At 57.7% G+C, this 19,411-nt stretch overlaps 5 protein-coding genes across 5 annotated transcripts; 3 read left to right on the top strand and 2 right to left on the bottom strand.

Moving 5' to 3' along the window:
• Window positions 1-2,125: 2,125 nt before the first annotated feature.
• CH63R_06525 (uncharacterized protein) lies at window positions 2,126-7,105 on the top strand (the record flags this gene model as incomplete). Its single annotated transcript, XM_018301500.1, has 1 exon — window positions 2,126-7,105. The coding sequence occupies one exon, from the start codon at window positions 2,126-2,128 to the stop codon at window positions 7,103-7,105; it is 4,980 nt and encodes a 1,659-aa protein (XP_018159350.1).
• Window positions 7,106-7,756: 651 nt separating this feature from the next.
• CH63R_06524 (uncharacterized protein) lies at window positions 7,757-8,993 on the bottom strand (the record flags this gene model as incomplete). The annotated part of the gene is made up of 2 exons (XM_018301499.1): window positions 7,757-8,605; window positions 8,673-8,993. 2 exons carry the CDS (start codon window positions 8,991-8,993, stop codon window positions 7,757-7,759), a joined length of 1,170 nt encoding a protein of 389 aa, XP_018159349.1.
• Window positions 8,994-12,543: 3,550 nt separating this feature from the next.
• On the bottom strand, window positions 12,544-13,681 carry CH63R_06523 (uncharacterized protein; the record flags this gene model as incomplete). The annotated part of the gene is made up of 2 exons (XM_018301498.1): window positions 12,544-13,593; window positions 13,649-13,681. 2 exons carry the CDS (start codon window positions 13,679-13,681, stop codon window positions 12,544-12,546), a joined length of 1,083 nt encoding a protein of 360 aa, XP_018159348.1.
• A 1,997-nt stretch (window positions 13,682-15,678) lies between these two features.
• CH63R_06522 (uncharacterized protein) lies at window positions 15,679-16,618 on the top strand (the record flags this gene model as incomplete). The annotated part of the gene is made up of 2 exons (XM_018301497.1): window positions 15,679-15,858; window positions 16,205-16,618. 2 exons carry the CDS (start codon window positions 15,679-15,681, stop codon window positions 16,616-16,618), a joined length of 594 nt encoding a protein of 197 aa, XP_018159347.1.
• Window positions 16,619-18,134: 1,516 nt separating this feature from the next.
• On the top strand, window positions 18,135-18,637 carry CH63R_06521 (uncharacterized protein; the record flags this gene model as incomplete). The annotated part of the gene is made up of 2 exons (XM_018301496.1): window positions 18,135-18,508; window positions 18,619-18,637. The coding sequence occupies 2 exons, from the start codon at window positions 18,135-18,137 to the stop codon at window positions 18,635-18,637; spliced, it is 393 nt and encodes a 130-aa protein (XP_018159346.1).
• Window positions 18,638-19,411: the final 774 nt, after the last annotated feature.

Genomic DNA, 19,411 nt, shown 5'->3' with positions numbered 1-19,411 from the left:
ATGGGTTACACCTCGCCGCATCTTATCCTCAATTTGTCGACCGTACGCCGTTTTGAGAGGCCCAAAGCATCCTACATCTAAGGGCTGAAGTAGATGAGATGAATGAGCCGGCATACAGAGTGTGACGATGTTACTCTCCTGACAATATAGCTCAAAACCTGCGGAGTGGTGGCTTTCATGCCCATCGACGATGAGGAGGCGATGAGGACCTCTTGCACGTGGCTTTGAATGACAATCGAAGTGTTTGACCCAATTTAGGCCTATCTCGTTTGTTGTCCATCCGTTTTCAGATGTTGCGATAACCCAGTCGTGTGGGAGATCTGTTTCAGTGTACCAGGTTGAGAGGTGATAATGGCCTGCAACGATGATGTATGGCGGGACGCTGTAGCCTGACGAACTTATGGCTTGGATAACTGTAACCCATTCCCGATTACCAGGCTGCACCATTTTCGTGTTTGATCGCCTTTCAGCACTCGTTACAACCATGCCAGCTGCGATCTGGCCCATCATGAAACCAGTCTCATCAAAGTTGTAGATATCAGACTCTTGGATACCGTACTTTACGATTGTGTTCTTCACAAGGGCAAACCAGCTGCAAATAGCCTGTGGATCTTCGCATTGGGCTCTCTTGTAGTCATACTTGCGAAAAAAACGCGTCCGAAGCTGTGGTTGTCGTTTGATGAAGTTCGACGCCCAGCGCTTCCCAACCGGTCGCGCGCCACGGTCGGCAAGCAGGTGATTGGCCATTTCTTCAACACCACTGATCCGGGGAGGAAACGATCGGGCATCTAGGTCAAGAATGTACTTAACTAGCTTCTCTTCTTCAAGCAGCGTCAAATTCCGTAATTTCGGCATGATGTCGCGTCGCGAAGGTTTTCCATTAAGTCGGTCGCGTAATGTTGTGAAGGGTACTGAATAGATCCGTGCTGCAGCTCGAATACTAAGATTTGGAGTGTTTTTAATCGCTTGAACCGCTAGGATCAATTGCGCTTCTTTGTTTGATGACGACATTCTTTATGGTCGATGGACGTGTGTTGAAAGCGGGAAGATGGTATGATCGCGGTTGGGTGATCGACTCGCTTGTCTGATCGACTCGCTTATCAGCCACGTTATCTAAGATGCTTTCTTAACCTATATGATATATTTTTAGGACCCTAAATGAATAAAACACTTGCACGACATATAGCATCTGCCTAGCACTGAGCATTGTAGCATTAACAAGCAAGATATAAAACGTATGTTTCCTATGTTAAAGCTCAGTCTCTACAGAGACTTATTATCTAAAATAAACAGGCTGAGGACGTTAACAAACTCACAGACAAGAGGCGTCCAAGGCTTTGTAACTCTGGTTGTCCACACATAGACTAGGCACATAGGTAAGGGAACACATGGTGCTACAGAAATTCTGAGATCACGTTTCCTCGCTTAGAAGGCCTCATTACGCTCCTTCCTGACCACTGGGTGCTCCCTGAATATTTTCAGATGAAAGACCGGGCTAAAGAAAGACGAAAGAGGCTGGATTTTCATTCTGCACCACTGCACAAATTCTTCATTCACGCATTCCTTCCAGACTTGAACCTGCGTATTCAGTGTGCTGCTTTGTTCTTTTCTTGCTGAGGGCTGATGTTATTTCTTTCCACAACAGTCCCCAGCTTTTCTTCTTCCTTACTTCCTTTTCTCACCGGCAGTCAGCCAAGGTTGAAGGATCACCGACAACAGCCCACCTGAAGCTTTCCAGAGATTTACTGCAGCTTTGCCTCCCATCTGCCCTTCAGATTGTTGCCAGTGAGTACCTATCGTCTGCCGCTATTCTAGGTCTCTCACAGTTCACCTGCTTACTCTTCTACAGAAACTATGGCTACCGTCCGGCACCGGGCGCAGGCGGTCCTCTGGGCACTGCTCTTATCGCAGCTCTTCCTGCTTGGATATACGCGTAAGTATCAGCTCATTCTATGATGGTTGTTTGCCATTAATGAAAAACATGTTGAGCTGACACTTCCACATAGAGGCCCAGTCGACATCTGCCTCAAGCCTAGAGTGCAGCTGCGAGAACTTCAGCACTGCTTCAACCCTCCTCAGCAATGGGCCGTCTTCGGTCTGTCCCTGCTCTTGCGCCAGGGTCACTATGATTCCGGTCACCTACACCACCGTCTTCACTATCTACGATCCCATCACTTCCGTGAATGATTCGCCAACCGTTCATCCGAATCACACCGCCACAGTTTCCGGGGACTTCCAAACCGGTGCCAGCACCCCGACTGGTGACGGAACTGCCTCGCAAACCCTTGTCTGGGTTAACTCGACCAGTGGCTTTGTCTCTTCATCATTCATCACTCGGGACAGGGGTCATTCTACCAACACATCGGCCTCTTTCGGAACCTTCAAGTCATCTGTTCCTGAAAAGCCCCCTTCCACTCTTTCATCGATAATCCCAGGGTCTGTTTCCATCACCGCTGTCGGCTCTTCTACTCCTTCAGCCAATCCCATCGCATCGAGTGCTCTGCCAGGTCAGACAAACTCGGCCGTTGTCACCGGCAACCAGAAGACGCCCGGCCAAGTTTCATCGACCAGCTCATCGTCTGCAGGTCCTGCTGTCACGGCAATCGTTCCCCTCGGTGGCACCATCACCGTCGAGCCCCTTACGGCGACCACAGCCCAGGCCGATGGGACTTACATGACCACCAGCGTCACCTGGCTCTCCATCGACATCCCCTCAACGACAACCGTAAGCGGCCAGGCGGTCGCCACCCGATTCCCCTCCTGGAGATGCATCTCGCTGGACATCTGTAACCCGTCGTGCCTCGTCCCTGACGAGGTCTGTCTGCCCGTTCCATCTGCCAACCCCAACGGCTACCCCTGGCCCGAGAAGCCTGAAGCGCCGCCTTCCTCCGAGAATGGTCCTTTTCAGCCGACGCCCTCTTCACAGCTTTCTGCTTCACTGACTCATCCCGCTGCTGCTCCTACCACTACCAAAGCCGGCCAAGGCGGAGGTGATGAAGGCGGCGACGATGGGAATGACGATGACGATGGAGACGGGGATAACGATGACGACGACGGAGATGATGATGATGGTGACGGGGATGACAGTGATGAAGGCGATGGAGACGATGATAATGGAGACGGAAACGAAGATGAAGACGGTGATGGAGACGATGATGATGGTGATGGCGATGGCTCAGACAACCACGACGACGATGACGATGACGACGATGACTCGTTCCTCCTCGGCTTCAGAATCGACTTGGGCACCGACATCCTCGGCCGAGCTCTCCGCGATGTCTTTGGCTGGGGCATGAGCATCGGCTTTGGAACCAACTTACCATTCGGCGGCATCGGCGGCATCGGAGGCGGCGGAGGCGGTGAGACGAAACCTGAAGAACCCAAGAAGTCTCTCACCACGTCGGCATCGACATCGTCCAGCTCGACCTCGTCCTGCACCGTCACCTACACCGTCGCCCCTCACTGCACCCAGCCATGCGTCGTCTCGCAGATCAAGAGCCTCGGCGCAAACAGCTACACCACCAGCTGCGCGACGGCGACCTGCCGGACCACGCAGCTGTGCACCACCGTCGACAAGACGACGACAACAACGTCCTTCACGACCAAGAAGCTCCAACGCACCGCGGGCTGCATGCCCAAGAAGTGCCCCGCCTGCCATCGGGACTCGGACACCCCCGAGGCTGCTCGGGCTCTCTCCAAGGAGCTCGCGGCCCGCCAGACCTTGTGGGACGATGTCATTCTCAAAGACGCCCTCACGGCGCCCGAGACGTGGCAGGAGGGCGAGTTCGACTGGTGGGAGAAGATGCGCCGCGTGGCCAAGTCGTACGGCCCGGGCCTCCACATCGACAGCAAGTACCACATGGACTCGTCGTCGTCCTGGACGCCCTTCGGCAACGTGCCTCACGGCGGCGGCGCGGGACCCGTCTGGGGATGCGCCATTGTCGTCGCCTTCTCCCCCCAGGGCGTCTACGCCAACCACCTGTGGGAGATCCCCAACTTCGCAATCCCCTGGGACGAGGAGCACCTGTTCCACGTCGAGAGGGGCTACAACGAGGACTACTACTTCAAGCAGAACGTCGACATGTTCCTCCACCAGGGCTCCGTGGCCTTCCCCTTCCAGACCGAGTATCCGGCCCTCGCGCCCCTGATCGACCCGGGCGGTCCTCTGCACGCCGACGACTTCCAGTTCTTCCGCACCATCGTCTTCGTCCCGACTCACGCCGGCGGGGATATGTTGTACAAGCGAGCGACCCGGAAGATGATCGACATCCTCTCCGGCAAGATCAACATCGACAAGAAGCACATCACCATCTACGGGTACCGGCCCCGCGAGGACCTGGGCAAGGACTTCGACTACGACCTCGGCAGGGCGACGCCCCCGCCAAGGCTCCGCGCCTCGAACCCCTGGGACGGCCTCTTCAGCTGGCTGTACACCCCCAAGGGCCCCAGCGGCCAGAGAGAGCTCGTCTTGCGTTACGAGAAGGACATCATCCATCGAGAAGCCTGGTGCGGCGACGGACGCGTCATCCCGGACGCGCCCCCGTCCAACTTTGATCTGCGGCCGAAGCCGGGCGATGACCCTCCTCCTCCTCCTCCCCCTACCAAGAATGCCGCTCTCCGGCTCCGACAGGAAGATGCCGCCGTCGCCACCTGCGGAAGGTTCATCGTCTGCGGTCTCGGCAACCCGGAAGCCCTCTGCGGCGACTACCGCAAGTATCCGCCCCCATCCCTCTCGGGTGGCCATTCGTCGTCGTCGTCGTCGTCGTCGTCGTCGTCATCGTCGCCCAGGAAGCGCCAGCTCCCGCCCTCCAACGGCCCGTCCAAAGCCGAGAGGGAGCTCTCGACGGACATCATGATCGACCCGGAGGACGGCCTCGGCGGCGAGATCTGGTGGTGGGACCGCATGCGCAACGCCGTGGACGAGCGCGGCGCCGGCTTCGGCGGCCACCCGGACCAAGCGGGCCACTGGTCGACGAGCGCCATGGTCACGCTCGACGAGGAGGTCGACGGCAGCGTCGCCAACCGGCCCCGGTTCGGCGGCGCGGGCCCCGTCTGGGGCTGCACGGCCATCGTCGTCGCCTCGCCCGAGGCCGTCTGGACGAGCCACGTGTGGGAGCTGCCCTCGCACGCGCGCGGCGAGGCGCACGGCAAGGCGGCCTTCGAGCAGTGGAGCAAGGTCTTCCCGCGGCCGACGCGGGAGTACTTCCAGGAGGAGTTCCTCGACTTCCTCGACCACGGCAACACCAAGGGCAACTTCCGGCAGCTGCACGCCTACAAGTTCCCCGGCCGCAACCCGGGCCTGCGGTACATGTTCATGAAGGGCGGCGCCTTCGACCCCGCCGAGCACGAGTTCGTCTGGGTCGGCATCGTCACGCGCTCCTACAAGAACCTCGACGCGCCCCGCGTGCAGTACGACTGGCAGATCCAGATGGTCTACGACAAGTTCGTCGCCTGGGGCGTCGACCCGGACAACATCCGCGTCAAGGCGTATCCCGCCCGCCTCGACTTCACCGCCGAAGGGTCGCACATCAAGCCGCACTGGGGCATCCTCAGCTGGCAGTACCACCCCCGACACCGGGAGGGGAACCACGAGGAGAAGAAGATGCGCATCCGGTTCGAGAAGGAGCTTCTCTTTGAGAAGTCGTGGTGCGGTTCCGGCAAGAAGATTGCTGTGCCACCCGCGGAAGAGGGATCACCGCCGCAGCAGCGCAAGCGGCAGCAGAAGGAGAATGACGCTGAGGAGGAGGAAGAGGAGGAGGCCTGCAAGATGTTCATCAGCTCCAAGGAGTCGTCTGCCTCGGCCACGAAAGTCTCGACCGCCGTGCCGGAGCCTACGCAGGCCTGCACCAACGACACCGAGTGTGGCTCGCTCTCCTGTCCCGGCAACCGGATCAGTGCTTGCTATCACGAGCTGTGTCACTGCGTCATCCTCGCGAACCGGAACAACACCGAGATCCTCACCGGTCCGATCTACGCCACGCCGACGACAATCCTGGACGCCTCGCAGACACCCGTGTTTCCCATCTCGTGGCTTCTTCCGAACCCGACTTCGACTGCGGCGTCTCAAGGATCGACCATCACGACTAACAACTTGTCATTGAACAGCTCGACAAGCACATACCCGGCCAGCTTCATGTCTACAGGCTTCTCGTCGACGCCGACAGTCTTCACAAGTACCCTCTCAGCGTCGACATCAGGCATCCCGTCCTCCCGCTCGTCCATGTCCACGCCGACGCTCTCCGCCACGCAACCCGCAAAGTCTCCCGGTGGCGCCTGTACCACCAAGCAGGACTGCTCCGGCCTCAAGTGCGCCGACAACCAGTACCCGGACTGCCGCATGAAAGACAGTACCGGGCTCGGGTGCCACTGCTTCGACAGGCCGAACAAGATCCTCGACGTCTGCCACGAGGCCGCCGACTGCGCCAACGTCGCCTGCGAGGCCCGCCACACGCCGACCTGCCGACCCCTCGTCGACTTCGCGGGCGCCACCTCCGTCTGCCTCTGCGACGCCGACCCCGTCCTCCCCGGCGCGGGCTGCCTCGTCGACACCCACTGCGACGGCCTCCCCTGCGACGACGACAACCAGCGCGGCGTCTGCACCTCCAACGCCTGCCGGTGCGGCTTCTTCCTCCCCGAGGGCGCCGGCTGCTCCACGCACGACGACTGCGCCGCCGTCCGCTGCTCCGAGGCCGAGCCCTTCAAGTCGTGCTCCCCACCCCCCGGGAACGCCTGCGCCTGCTCCGCCTCGCGCCCGCCGCCGCGCCGCGCCGAGGGCGACGCCTGCTCCGCCCACGACCAGTGCGCCACCATCGGCTGCACCGAGCTTGAGGTCAGCGTGTGCGAGGTCGACCGGTGCCGCTGCCGCGCCTTCGCGTGCCGCGCCCACACGGACTGCGCGTCGGCGCCGGCCTGCGCCGCCGCCGAGAACCTGCGCTGCGAGGCCGGCCGGTGCGTCTGCCGGCCCTGCACGGACAAGTTCAAGATCCTGGGCTGCGGCTCGGACGAGGACTGTAACCACTGCTGCGCGCGCGGTGGGCTGCCCACCTGTGTGTACGGCTGCCAGGCCTTCTGGTGCGGCAAGGAGTGCCAGTGCGAGCCCTGGTAGACGATGGACGGTTGATGGACGGTTGATAGGGGGGGGGGGGATGTTCTACCCCTGGGTTCGGGACTCGTGAGAGGAGAGAGAACTGGTTCTATGGTCTATGGTCTATGGTTGTTGTTGTCGTCAACGGGCCGTGGAACTGGGAAAGAAAGGTTCGTCGCGATGAGTCGAGGCTAGGGCGATCGATCAGTGAGATTAGAGTAAGGATGAGATGGCTTTTCTCATCGAGGAAAAGCTTACACGACTCTGTGGCCTTCCTATCGTGAACTATCATACCTGAATTGTGGGAGAGATTGGCTGCCGATCGCGAGTTGCTTGGTCTACTGGATATGACAAGGCCCCTCTACCGGCAATGATTCATATCAGCATCGAGGACGAGCTATAAGAGCAACATGGAAGCCAAAGCAAGGGCGAAAGACCATTTGCGTTTCACGTCCTTCAACACCACGAGAGGCATGCCGTAATGGAAATATCGTTATTACTATGAAAGGCGTAGCCCGGATTCGTCCCAATGCAGAGGAGACCAACTCTCTCTCTTTCTCTCTCACTCTGTCCGTAAGTCCCATAAACGCCAATCCCGTCTCAGTCGTAAGCCATAACCCGTTCCATAAAGCATCGCTATCAATGATACCAGTCCAGCCAGCAGCACGCCGCTCAGGGGTTCAGCCCCAAGCTTGCCGCGCTCTCACCCACTTGCAGCTCCTCATCGGGCACGCCGACCGCCACGCTGCTGGCGACGCTCATCGTCGTTAGAGACCGTTCCCGCTCGCCTCCCGGTCGTCGTGCGCCGGCGATGCCCGCTCCGCCAGTCGTCACTCCCACGCCGGGCACCGTTCCCGTCGCGGCGGCACTGCCGGTGCTCTCGCTCCCCCTCCTCTCGCGCCCGGCCATCTTCTCCCGGACGAGCTTCTCCAGGTCGCGGATCCTCTGCTTTAGCGCCTCGTTCTCCTTCTTGACGTTTTCCAACTCCTGGCGGTGCAGTGCCGTCTCCTCGTACCTCGACGTTGTCGGTATGAGACCAGGCGACAGCTGCGACTCGCTGCCGCCTCCGGGCGTGTAGGCTACAGACGCACCCCCTGTGTGCTGCTGCTGCTGCTGCTGCTGCGGCAGGCGTTGTTGTTGAAAATACGTCAGGCCACCGCCGCTCGGGTCCAGATAGTGCTGTGAGGGCGCCGGCGAGGACGACAAGCTGTGACGCGAGGCGACGCTGTCTTGACGGGTGGGATTCGAGGGTCTCGGCACGGACATGGGTACGGAAGCAGTGGATGCGGAGGCCGAGCCTGCGACGGCATTCAGGCTTCGGGCGCTGGCGTTTGACGCGGTGCGGTGGTGTCGGCGGGAGCTGTTGGATGGAACGGAAGGGGTAGAGAAGGCGGCACCGGACAGGAGATGGGTATCGGGGGCTTCGGGCGCGTTGGAGGCGGACGTCGACGAGGCGTTCGAGACGACCGAGGCGTTCTGCGCCGTGCGGAGGAGCTGGAGCTCTCGTGTAAGACGGTTCACCTGTGTTGCTCCTTAGTTAGATGATTTGTACCTCCATCAAGAGCACCGCGTGTCACACAGAACGTACCACTGCCTCTTGCTCCTTCTCGAGCTGCATGTGAAGGTCGGACGCCGTGATGGGTCGCGGGTGGCGGATGGGGCCCGGGCCGGAGACGGCTGGCTCGGGAGCGGCCGGGGGCGACGCGAGTGGTGCCGGGGCCATTGGCGGAGACCCAACGGCGGCGCTAGAGGGGTGAGGGTGGTTGACGGTGTTTTGGTTCGAGGGGAGGATGTTGAGGGACGGGTCTGACGCTTGCGCCGGAAGCGGAGGAGGCGGCATCTGGTGGGAGGAGCGTCGAGAGGCGCTCTGCGGATATGGTGATGCGGGAACAGAGTTAAGGTCAGGCATGGTGGGCGGATGTATCGAGGACGACGGAGGAGATGGATGTGGAGAGAGAGGCTGCTATCGCTCGTATCTGGAGGTCGATGCGAGGGCGAAGAAGCTTTTGTTTCCGTGTGTAAAGTATCCGACGATGGTGGTGTAATTATCATCAGACGCGTGTTTCTTGTGTGCTGGCCAACGGTCGATGGTCAACACGCCATGAGTCGTCCAATCTGAGCAGCGCAATGGGAGGGGGCGACAATAGGGGAAATGGGGGGGTTTGTTTGTTTGTTTGTTCCGGGTTGCTTGGTTTGGGAGCTCCGGTCAATCATGCTTCATGCGTTGCATTGCCTTGTTGCGTTGTCTCCCCTCTCCCCCCAACGGACGTCTAGCCACAACCCCGCTTCTGCCACTCTTCAGCCACGTCTAAGCCACTAACGTATCTTATCTATGATCATATCTTATCTTCCTTTATCGGCTCATACACACGTGATTATCCGCTCCGAGGTTTCTGCTTCTCTTCTTGTCACGTCATGCACGTACTGCCCAACTCTCACCCACACCACCCACCACCTATCACCCACCCACCACTCAAAGTCGTATCATCGTGTCGTACTTCAAAACTCTGTGCAAACCCACGGGTGCTACGAATCTTTTACTGCCAATAGCCCTACCAGCAGGGGAGCCAACGACGTCTCATCCCACACAAGCCTTTGCTCTCCCTGTACGATGCACTCGCCGCTGTCCGCCATCCATCACCCGAGCTGGTACAAGACATGACCAATAACAGCATCAACAATGACGCAAACTGACCATCCTTCTGAGTCGCCGACTCCCTAGCTGCCAGCTCCAGCTCTACACTGCCGTTGCCTGCCAGTCGATAATTTCAATGTGGGGTCATCTTCTGTCATCTGCCTCCAACAACAGCATCATCCTTACCACCAGAGTGGACGAGACAAGCAAACCCCTCGAAAACGGATCTAGACCACCGTTTTCCCGATGCAGATCATCCACCGTTTCGCCCAATGTGTGGCTTCTTCCCTAGCGTCGGCGCCACACGGTTCCCCGCCGCTGTTCCCCGCTCTTGACATCGCTTTGGCCAGCAAAATGGTGTGAAGCTCCGCGCAAGTTACACGCTACACCCCGGCGGCAGCCATCCCAAGATTTGATCGAATCACCGGTCGACAGTGTCGGCGCTTTCTCTCCGAGTGTCTCCACGCGGCCCCCCGAGACTCGAGCTCCCCCCCAGCGCGAACTCGCTTCCAGTCCTCTCACCATCCGTTCCCAGCTGTCCGTTTATCCAGAGCTCCAGCACCAATCTCGATCCACCCTCGTTGGCCGGTTGGTCTGTCTTCTGGCTCCCGTTGCACTGCTGTCCCAGTAATGGCAGCTCGGTGCGACGGCACACACAACGCGTCTCTGGTGCAAGTCGATCAAACGTGGCGCAATCCCACTGCTCTGGCACGGTCGACTCGCTCCGTCACACGTCGTCCGAACAGAGTCGAGTTTAAGCTGCACCCACCCGACGACCACCCTTCTGCGCTTTGTCCAGCTTGGCTCGATAGCATGCCCAACTATGATCGATCCGCGGCTACGACACGGCAGTGGCGAAAAGCGGTACGGAAGACGACTCAAAATTATGGAGCAGAAAGTCTGCCCCTGTTCTAGATCATAGTGGGCCACCCGTCATCGCCGTTTCCCAGCGTGCCAGTCGCCAGTGTGGCTTCCGTCCCCCTGGGACTGGCCTGCCATCGCCCGCTGTCAACATCGTCAGGAGCACAATAAAAACAGGTTTTCCCCCCTGCACATGCCGCCGCCGCCGCCCAATGGGACTCGGGATGAGGCTGAACAATGTTTCATGATTGGACCTCGACCGCATAAGGACTTCATTCTTACAGCATTGTGATGCTGCACTTGGCCGACTCGGGCGGGTTGCCGAGTTCACTCTGGCGCATGCATGACCGGACGCATCCGGTATGAATGAGTATGGCGTTTTTCTGCAGAAAATGTCCATCAGCCACAAATCCAACCCGTCGTCGGTGAAAGAAACCGAGGGCATTCCAGGCCGGGAATCTTGGCTTGGCGGCTTGCATGGACCGACATGATACGAGCTTCGCCGAACTGCAGCTCGCCACAATCTATCTGTGCAGGCAGTTCGTCGGCGTGAATCGTTCGAATGAACGGCCAGTTCGATTCGGTCAGCGTTTGAAACGGCCGAAGCTTCAAGGAGGCAAACCCCCAAAAATAGAAGACGTCGACAGAGATGAGATTTGAACTCATGCGGCCGAAGCCATGTGATAGCGATCGAATTTCGACAGTTCGAGTCACACCCATTAACCACTCTGGCACTCTGCCGTTGATGGAGTCCTGGGCTGATTACCCACGATGGACCCTCCCTTGATCGCCGGGTAACAGACAGCACACACGCAGTGGATCACACTGAATGCTGGTAGGTTTGTGGAAATTAACGTTCATGATTCGGCGCCTAAAATTACACGGAACTGGACAGGACAGCACAAGGGATCCGATCCGCCGCTAAGCCTGACAAGTTGGATTCGCTGTGGACTCGTACAACAACACAACACCACCCAGACAAACAAACAATTCCCTAGAATCCCTACCGTCCGAAAAACACCGTTCTTTGAGGGAGAAAGCGAACTCGTCAAGACCCATCGTCCCATCAGCCCTTCTCGCTCTGCTCTCTTGTTTGGGGAATGACAAAGGAAACTCGTTACACAAAAATTTCTGTTGTTGCGCTTCTGCAACGCAAATGTTTTCGCCGTTATGCCGTTAATGTGTGGTATTGAAACATTTCGATCATGGATTTGATGACGAACTCGATGCTGGTTGGAAAGATTCGGGAGGGGGAGGAAACCTTGGCGAGGAAGGCTGGTCGACAGGCGGACTCACATCTCCTCACTAGTCCATGTCCCTATGAAGTTAGCCTTTTGAACGAGAAGGCGAGGTTTTCTTTTCGACCGAGTACGACACAAGGAAAATAGCACCCCAGAGCGACGGCCCGTGTCGTCATAATGACCGCGAAAAGCCACAATCCAACGGATGAGAGAAGGGCACCGTTGCAATTGGGCTTCCGCAAACCGCTTGCTCGGGTCGGTGTAAAGTCTAGCTGAGGGGAAAGATAACGGTCCGCCCCGTTCAACGGCCGCGAACTTTCGCATGCCAGTCTCGGAAAAGACGGAGAAGAACAGCTCCACGCCTCCGTTTTTTTGTTTTTTTTGTTTCCCCAACCCCCCAGAGAGGATTAAACGGAGACTAGGAGGTCGACAGCCACACTGCGTGCGCCCTTGCTGACTCGCTGCTGCGCAAGCACGCAAACACCGATGGGCGCCGATGATGAGTCTCGCCCGGGGCCCGGTGATCGCATTGCATGAGAGAGTTCGACAACAAAGGTTGAAGCGCCACGGGCAGGGAAAGGGACACAGACTCGCAATCAGAGTTGCGAGTCGAAACCTAGGCCTTTCCTCCCGGAAGCGACTCCGAGCGAATGGTTTTTGAAAAATGGCAGCAAAAGGGGGGGGAGGATAGGGGAATCGAAGAAAAGAGGGAATTGGAACACTTACAGCAACGCCAGCGTCAGATCACCGTGGATCCTGGCCTTCAGGGTGATTTCAATGTCGAGGTTCAGGTCGAGCCTCAGCTTCAGCGGGTTCTTGCCGCCCGCGTCGCCGCCGCCTTGCATCTGTTGCTGCTGCTGCTGCATCTGCATCTGCTGTTGCTGCTGCATCTGCTGCTGCTGCTGTCGCGTCATCTGACCGTTCTGTGTCGTGTAGTTGTCGTCGTCGTCTTCCTCCTCGTCCTCGTCCGAGTCGTAGTCCTCATCCTCGTCATAATCTTCTTCGTCATCGTCCTCGTCTTGCGAGTCACCGCTGTACTCTTCTTCGTCATCTTCGCCCTCCTCGTCATCGTCGTCGTAGTACTCGCCCTCGACGTCCTCGACCTGGTCGTCGTCGCCCTTGGACGGCTCTTGGCCCTTGGTCTGGTCTGCCGCCGACGGCTTCTTTTCCTTGTCGGTGGAGGATGCGGGCTCGCTCTCGTCCTCGACGCCGGCCTGCTGTGACGACTGTTTCTTCTTGTCGTCCGTCTCCTGGCCGGCCGCCTTCTGCTCCTGCGCTTTTCTCTTCTGCTCCTCTTCGAGCTTCTTTTTCTTTTTTTGGTCCTCGGTCAAGCTCTGTTCGTCCTCAGGCTTGTCCTGCTCGCCTTCGGACTTCTTTTGCGCGTCTTCAGGCTTCTCCTGCTGCGCGTCTTGCGGGTTTGCGTCCTCGCCGGGCTTCTTCTCGTCTTGTGATGCTTGGTCCTGGGGCTTGTCTTGCGATTGGTCTTCAGGCTTGTCACCTTGAGCATTGTCCTCGGGCTTGCTCTCGTCGCCGCCCAAGGGGGAACCCTCGGTCTTCTTCTCGTCGGTGCCGGACTGCTCCTCCCCGGCGGGGTTGCCGAACTCGCCAACGGGCGTCGTACCCTCAGGCTTCTGGTCCTCTGCCTTTTGCTCTTCAGGCTTCTGCTCCTCAGGCTTCTGCTCCTCAGGCTTCTGCTCTTCAGGCCTCTGCTCCTCGGAGTTGCTGCTGTTGCCGGGCTGCTGGTTTCCGGCGGCGCCTTGGCCCTGACCCTTCTGCCAATAGTTAACACCGGCGCCAATGCCCATTCATCAGTGAGAGGTTGCTTACCTTGTTCTTGTTCCTGGCCATTTTGTCGTCCATAAGGATTGGTGGGGTGTTGTATATGTGTGTTTTGATAGAGCTCCCCCTTTCAGTCTCCGGTAGAAGCTACTTCGGGGCAACGTGATATTGTGTGGACGGGGTTTGGTCAGGTGTTGGTTAGACGAGGTTCACGATAACTTCTTTCACAAGTGTTTTGAAATTGTTGGAAACCGAAAGTGGGAAAAACAGGACCATTCAGAAAAGGGGGGGTGGGAAGGGTAGCAAGTTAAGGTACAGGGCCGGCTTTGACAGTTAAATCAGATCTTTCTTCTCCCCAGAGAGGTCATGTCCATTACCTCACTCACACACTCACGCCCCCTTCCTCCGTGGTAAACAGGAAAGCTGCGAGGCTGAACTGGAACTGGGGCCCCTTTGTGACGCAATAGGGGTGTGCATGAGGGAGACACCGCTTGTCACCTGAGGGAGGGAGGGGGGGGAGGAGGGGCAGGGAAAGATCGGGGGGACCGGGTGATAGTTGGTAAGGTAGAGGGGAGAGAACGATGGCCAGCCCGCCATTTGCCGTGTAAAGCATTGCACTACTATGGAAGGGCCCAGGCCCCCGCGATGCCTCGAGAAGAAAGGCACTGTTGTCAAGCTCCCGTTCCAGACTAGACCCGCCGCTGTGATATCACTTCCGACACAGATTTGGGGGGGCGCGAGGGCACCAAGCAGGATTTTCCTGTCCGAACTCGCTCGGCTGGCCTTACACGTTTGTCAACGAGGTAGCAGGTTCTCTAATTGGTGTGCGAGTAGGCGTGTAAGGCCAAGCCAGGTGGAAGACAACGGGCATACCCTCGATCGACAGGGTCCCCAGAGACAACAACGCGACCAAAGGGGGGGTGGGCTCAACGGGGGGAAGGGACACAGGTTTGTTTTCGGCACAAGGCGAGATGGGGAAACGCAGGATGAGGCACAAGGACGGAGAAGGAAAAAGAATGAAGAAGATGACGTCGACGGGACGAAGGGATGGGGGGGGGAGGGTGACTGGGTCCCGGCCGAGAAGAGACAGCTGTTGAGAGCTCTGAACCCCCCCCCCCCCCCCCGGTCGAGCCACTTACAAGTACAACAGAAAGCAAAGATGGGATGTAGTCAAAGCAGAAGTAGGCTGAGACAGCAAAGTATGACGTCGAGAAGCGCATGTATGCCGCAAAAGGAGAGGGAAAGGGGGCGTGTGCATACGAAACGACAGAGACGGAAGTAGAAGATTTATCGACAACGAACGGTCTAGACATGGGAGACTGTGGACCGGCGAGGTGGGGGGGCGTATGGTGGTTGTGGGAACGGACAGGGATCTCCGAAACGGGCATCTCGATCCATTCTTTCGTCCTAGGCTCTCCGATCCCACCGCGTGATAGTGCACAGAGAGAGAGAGAGAGACAATGCAAGTGTAAGTGAATGAGCAGGAAGGGGGGGGGTTTTCGACATTTGTGACCGCGGCTTACACAGACCGACAGACCCAAGAAACCTGTTTTCTCCTTCTCTGTCTCTCTCTCTCTCTCCATCTCTGCATCTCTGCATCTTCTTCCTCCCCCGGTTCCTCCTCGGCGATGGAATTCCACCCACTCACTCACTCCACCCCGTCCGTGTCTCTCTCAACACACACAGACAGTGACATATCGAATCCTCCCCCGGCAAAAAGAAGAACATCTTGCTTCCCCCCCCCCCCCCCCCCCCCCACTGTAAACCTCTGAACACGTCGCGAACGCCAACTCACAACCACTTTACGCGGTTCTGACACCCCCCGAGCCCCCCCGTCCCCTCCATTCCGGACGGAGTTCACCAGACCACACTTCGAGCATCAGTTCCCAGCTTTTTTTCCCCCCCCTGGTTCTCCCACTCGAAAATCTGCTCACACTCACTCAACGGCGCGTTAAATCTTTCCCCGACCTTATCTCTTTTTTCCCACACCGAAGAAAAGGATCATCCCATTCCTCCACACACACACACACACCCGGGGCCCTTACACTCCCCTCTTTCAGAAGAACAAAATCCGAAACATGGTCATCGGCCTGCTGGCCATCGCCGCCATCCCCACAGTCATTGGCACGGGGCAGGCCGTCAGCGCGCAGAAGAAGCAGAATGCCGCCTCCAAGGAGCAGGCCAAGTTCAGCCTCACGACAGTGCTCGACGTCGACGGCCGGGAGGAGGAGTGTCCCGTCGTCCTCGTCGATAACAAGGTGAGTGAGTGAATGAGGCAGAAAGTGAGATATGTCAGATATTGTATCCCCCCCCCTTCACTTACCTCTTTGCAATCACCCTCTCCCCATCCATAATCCACACCCCTAGACAGTCCCCCCCCAGATCATCTGCAGCCACTTCTGCACGTCCACCCTGATTTTCTCTCCTCGGGGATCTTGTCTCTCTCTTTCCCGGGGCGGGTGCTGGTCACACCCATCATCACCACCAACCCCGTCCGTGTCTTTTGACTTACACCATGCCAAACCTTGCGGCGCATCCCTCCACTCCTCGAACTGACTGTGGGAACCGTGAACGGAAAACTGACACCGCCTCCCTCCCCTCCAGCTTTGGATAAACCACAGCCTCGCACCGGCACCCGGGCACAAGTTCTCGGGGTACTACTTCACCTACCCCAGCGAAGAGCAGTACCGCGGCCTCGTCTCGACGATATCCGAGGACCCGCCCATGCTCAACTGGATCTGGGTCGACGCCGACACCAGGGCGGCGCGCCACAGTGGCCGCAAGGACACCATCGGCCACGTCATCGGCCCCTGGGGCTGGAGCGACGACGAGAAGTTCCTGACGCTGCGCGGCAGCGGCCTCGGCTTCGTCGCCGTCCTCGAGGACGACGGCCGATGGGCCGTCTACTGGGACCCGGACGGCAGGCTGCGCGAGGGCTACGAGGAGGGGGACTGCGTCGCGATCAACCTCAAGCGGCAGATGGCGCTGGGAATCGAGAGCGGCTACGTTAGAGGTTAGGCTCGGGAGGCCGGGGAGGGGGGGAGGGATGGATGTCAACCGAGGCCGGGGAGGGTAAGGTGGGGTTGGAGAGAAGGGTGTGTGCCGCGTTCTTTTCCTTTTCATTATTCTTCCTCTTTTGTCATGGAATAATCTGGGGGAGTCGAGGAGTCTCGGAGCTTTTGGGAGGAACGTGCGAGTCTAGGACTGTGTGTGAGAGAGAGAGAGAGAGCAACACCGCCATCATGGTGTGTAAAGTCCAAGAGGCTTTCCTTCTTCTTTCTTTTCGTTCTGGAAAAGCTTGCTTGCTTGCTTTGCATGAGGGTTCGAATCGACGAGTTGGCCATCTCCCCCCTACCCCCTGTGGGTTCTTGGTTTTGATAACCCGTGTGAACTGTGACCGAACCAACCAGCGAGCGAGTCCAAGTTTCCGTCTCCATCCATCGTCAGTGCACACGGCAGCAGCAGCACTGTGACAAGCCCTGTGAGCCTCTTCCAAACCGGCTTACAGCAGCAGAGAAGCTTGTTTGATGGCAGCGGCAGATAGAGTAATGGCGCGTCATGCCTCTCTCTCCCTCTGCATTGGATTGGCAGTGCCCAGTGACTCTCCCAGCTGCCCGCCCTCCTTCTATGGCGTGAGCATGAAGGAGAAGCAGAGGAGGGGGGGTCGCATGATTGGGCGCGAGCGTGCAAGTTGTTGTGTTTGTGTGGTTGGGATTCTCGAATGAGGAACAGGGATGCTTGACCACATAGTTAGCTAGTGAATACCGTATCATGTAGTGTAAACCAAGTACGATGTAGTCACATCCAATTCTCTCGAGGTCCAAGGTACAGACAGGATGCGGTAGGGCTTTGGGAGAAGACGCTCCTACCTTTCTGGCAGCCCAGGTACATGCATGCTCACACGTAGATCGGGGCCACATCGAGAGTGGGAGAGTGAGAGAGAGGGGCTTGCATGAGACAGGCCCAGCGCCCCGGCGGCCCCAGTGTATCCGCCCCCCCTCCGCATGCCGCTTGGCCCTCCTCAACGTCATTCCGGTCCAGAACATCTCGAGACTCGAGAGGTGTGACGCAAATCCTCTCCCCGAGGAGGGGGGGAGGGGTGTGCGGCGGGAACTTTGGCAACATGAGAACATGGGAGAAAGAAACCTGGGTCCTCCTCTCTTCCAAGGGTCCAACATGATCTCATCAGCCGAGAAGAGGGTGTAAGCTTTCCATCCTGTTTTGAACCCCCCCCTCCCCCTTCCCCTCCCCTTTCCGGATACTGTCCGGAATCACTTATATGTTGCCCGTCCTCATCCCGCCCTAGAGGAAAGCCGAAACAGACTTTGAAAGAAACACTTCAAACCTACCGGTCGAACCAAAAAGAACCATACCCGCCCCTTAATACCCAGGTCCTCCCTCTTTTCCTCTTTCCGACAGGAAAACAACAACAAGAGAACTTGGTTGGCCTAGTCATTTTTTTTATATATTATCTTTTAGAACTTCAGATCCGATCAACGGAATCAAAAGAACCCCCCCCCCCCCTCACATCAAAATGGCATCCCCCCGCGAGAGAAACAACACCAAGTACGCCTCTGACGACGAGACGTCGGAAGCGCCCAGCGAGCAGCCCCAGGAGAAGCCCCAGCGTCGCACGCGCACCAAGAGCAAGCAGATGCAGAAGCGCAACCAGGGCCAGCAGCAGCAACAGCAGGGCGGCGGCGGTCCCCTCGGCGGCCTGACCGACGGCGGTGTCACGAACGGCGTCCAGAACACGCTAGGCAACGTTGCCGGCGGTGCCCTGGGCGGTCAACAAGGCGGCGGCGGCAGCGACAAGAGCGATACGCTGCGGTTGCGTCTGGACCTCAACCTCGACATTGAGATCACGTTGAAGGCGCGCATTCACGGTGACCTCGAGTTGGCTCTCTTGTAAGTAACTTACCCTTCCCCCCCCCCATTTCCTCTCAGTCTCGAGCCCTTTCTCCTCTCCCTCCCTTTTCCAACTAGCGACCCGTTCTGTCTTCTTTTCTTACTCGCAGACAAGGACGGGCTAGTTAGGCCAAGTTCAAAATGGGCTAATGGGCTTTTCCTCGTCTTTTAATCAGGAACTGAGAGACGTTTTTCCCAGGGACAAATCTTAAAAGACGAAACCAACATCTTCTTTGCCGGGCCGGTCTATTGTTTTATGAGAGCTGCTTTTTACACGGAGTCGCGGAATTACTAGTGGGCGAATTGTTAAGCCGACACAATTTGCTGCAACTTGCGGGGGGTTCTTATTTATGGCTTTTTTTCATTTGTTGCCCACGATCCGTCGAGTCCCCTTGCCGTTGGAAAAGGAAAACGGTTCGGGTTCGACAGGGGGGTGTGGGAGGAGTTGGTGGACAGATGGGATATTGGGTATCCATCTGCCGCGTGTATTATGAAAGATTTTGTGCATCATCGACATCATGAGATACGGACGTTATTTCGGGAAATTTTATGGGTAACCTATTCGACGTTAGCCAAAGCATTTTAAACGGTTCTTTTTCGGACCAATGTCTAGTTGAGAGAAGAGAGTTTCAAGACCACATGACATGGGCTTCCACCTGCTTTGAAAAGAGTTGATGGTAAGCATGGTTTTCCAGCAGTTGACGACCTCGGCCTTCATCATGGACGTGTCGTCGTCGGCTTAGTACTACCATCGGCGTCAGTGATCCTCCCTCAGCCACCAACCCGCTAGTTGCCAAGTTTGTGTGGAGTAGCGTCGTGAGACATTCCAGGCCATGTGCTGTGACACCCGCCGTCAACCATGCGGAGAGACGCGAAACGGTAGCCAGCGTCCGTCCATAGCGC

This window comes from Colletotrichum higginsianum, chromosome 4, assembly GCF_001672515.1.
Source record: "Colletotrichum higginsianum IMI 349063 chromosome 4, whole genome shotgun sequence".
NCBI lineage: Eukaryota > Fungi > Ascomycota > Sordariomycetes > Glomerellales > Glomerellaceae > Colletotrichum > Colletotrichum higginsianum.
This window is presented reverse-complemented; position numbering and strand designations above follow the sequence as displayed.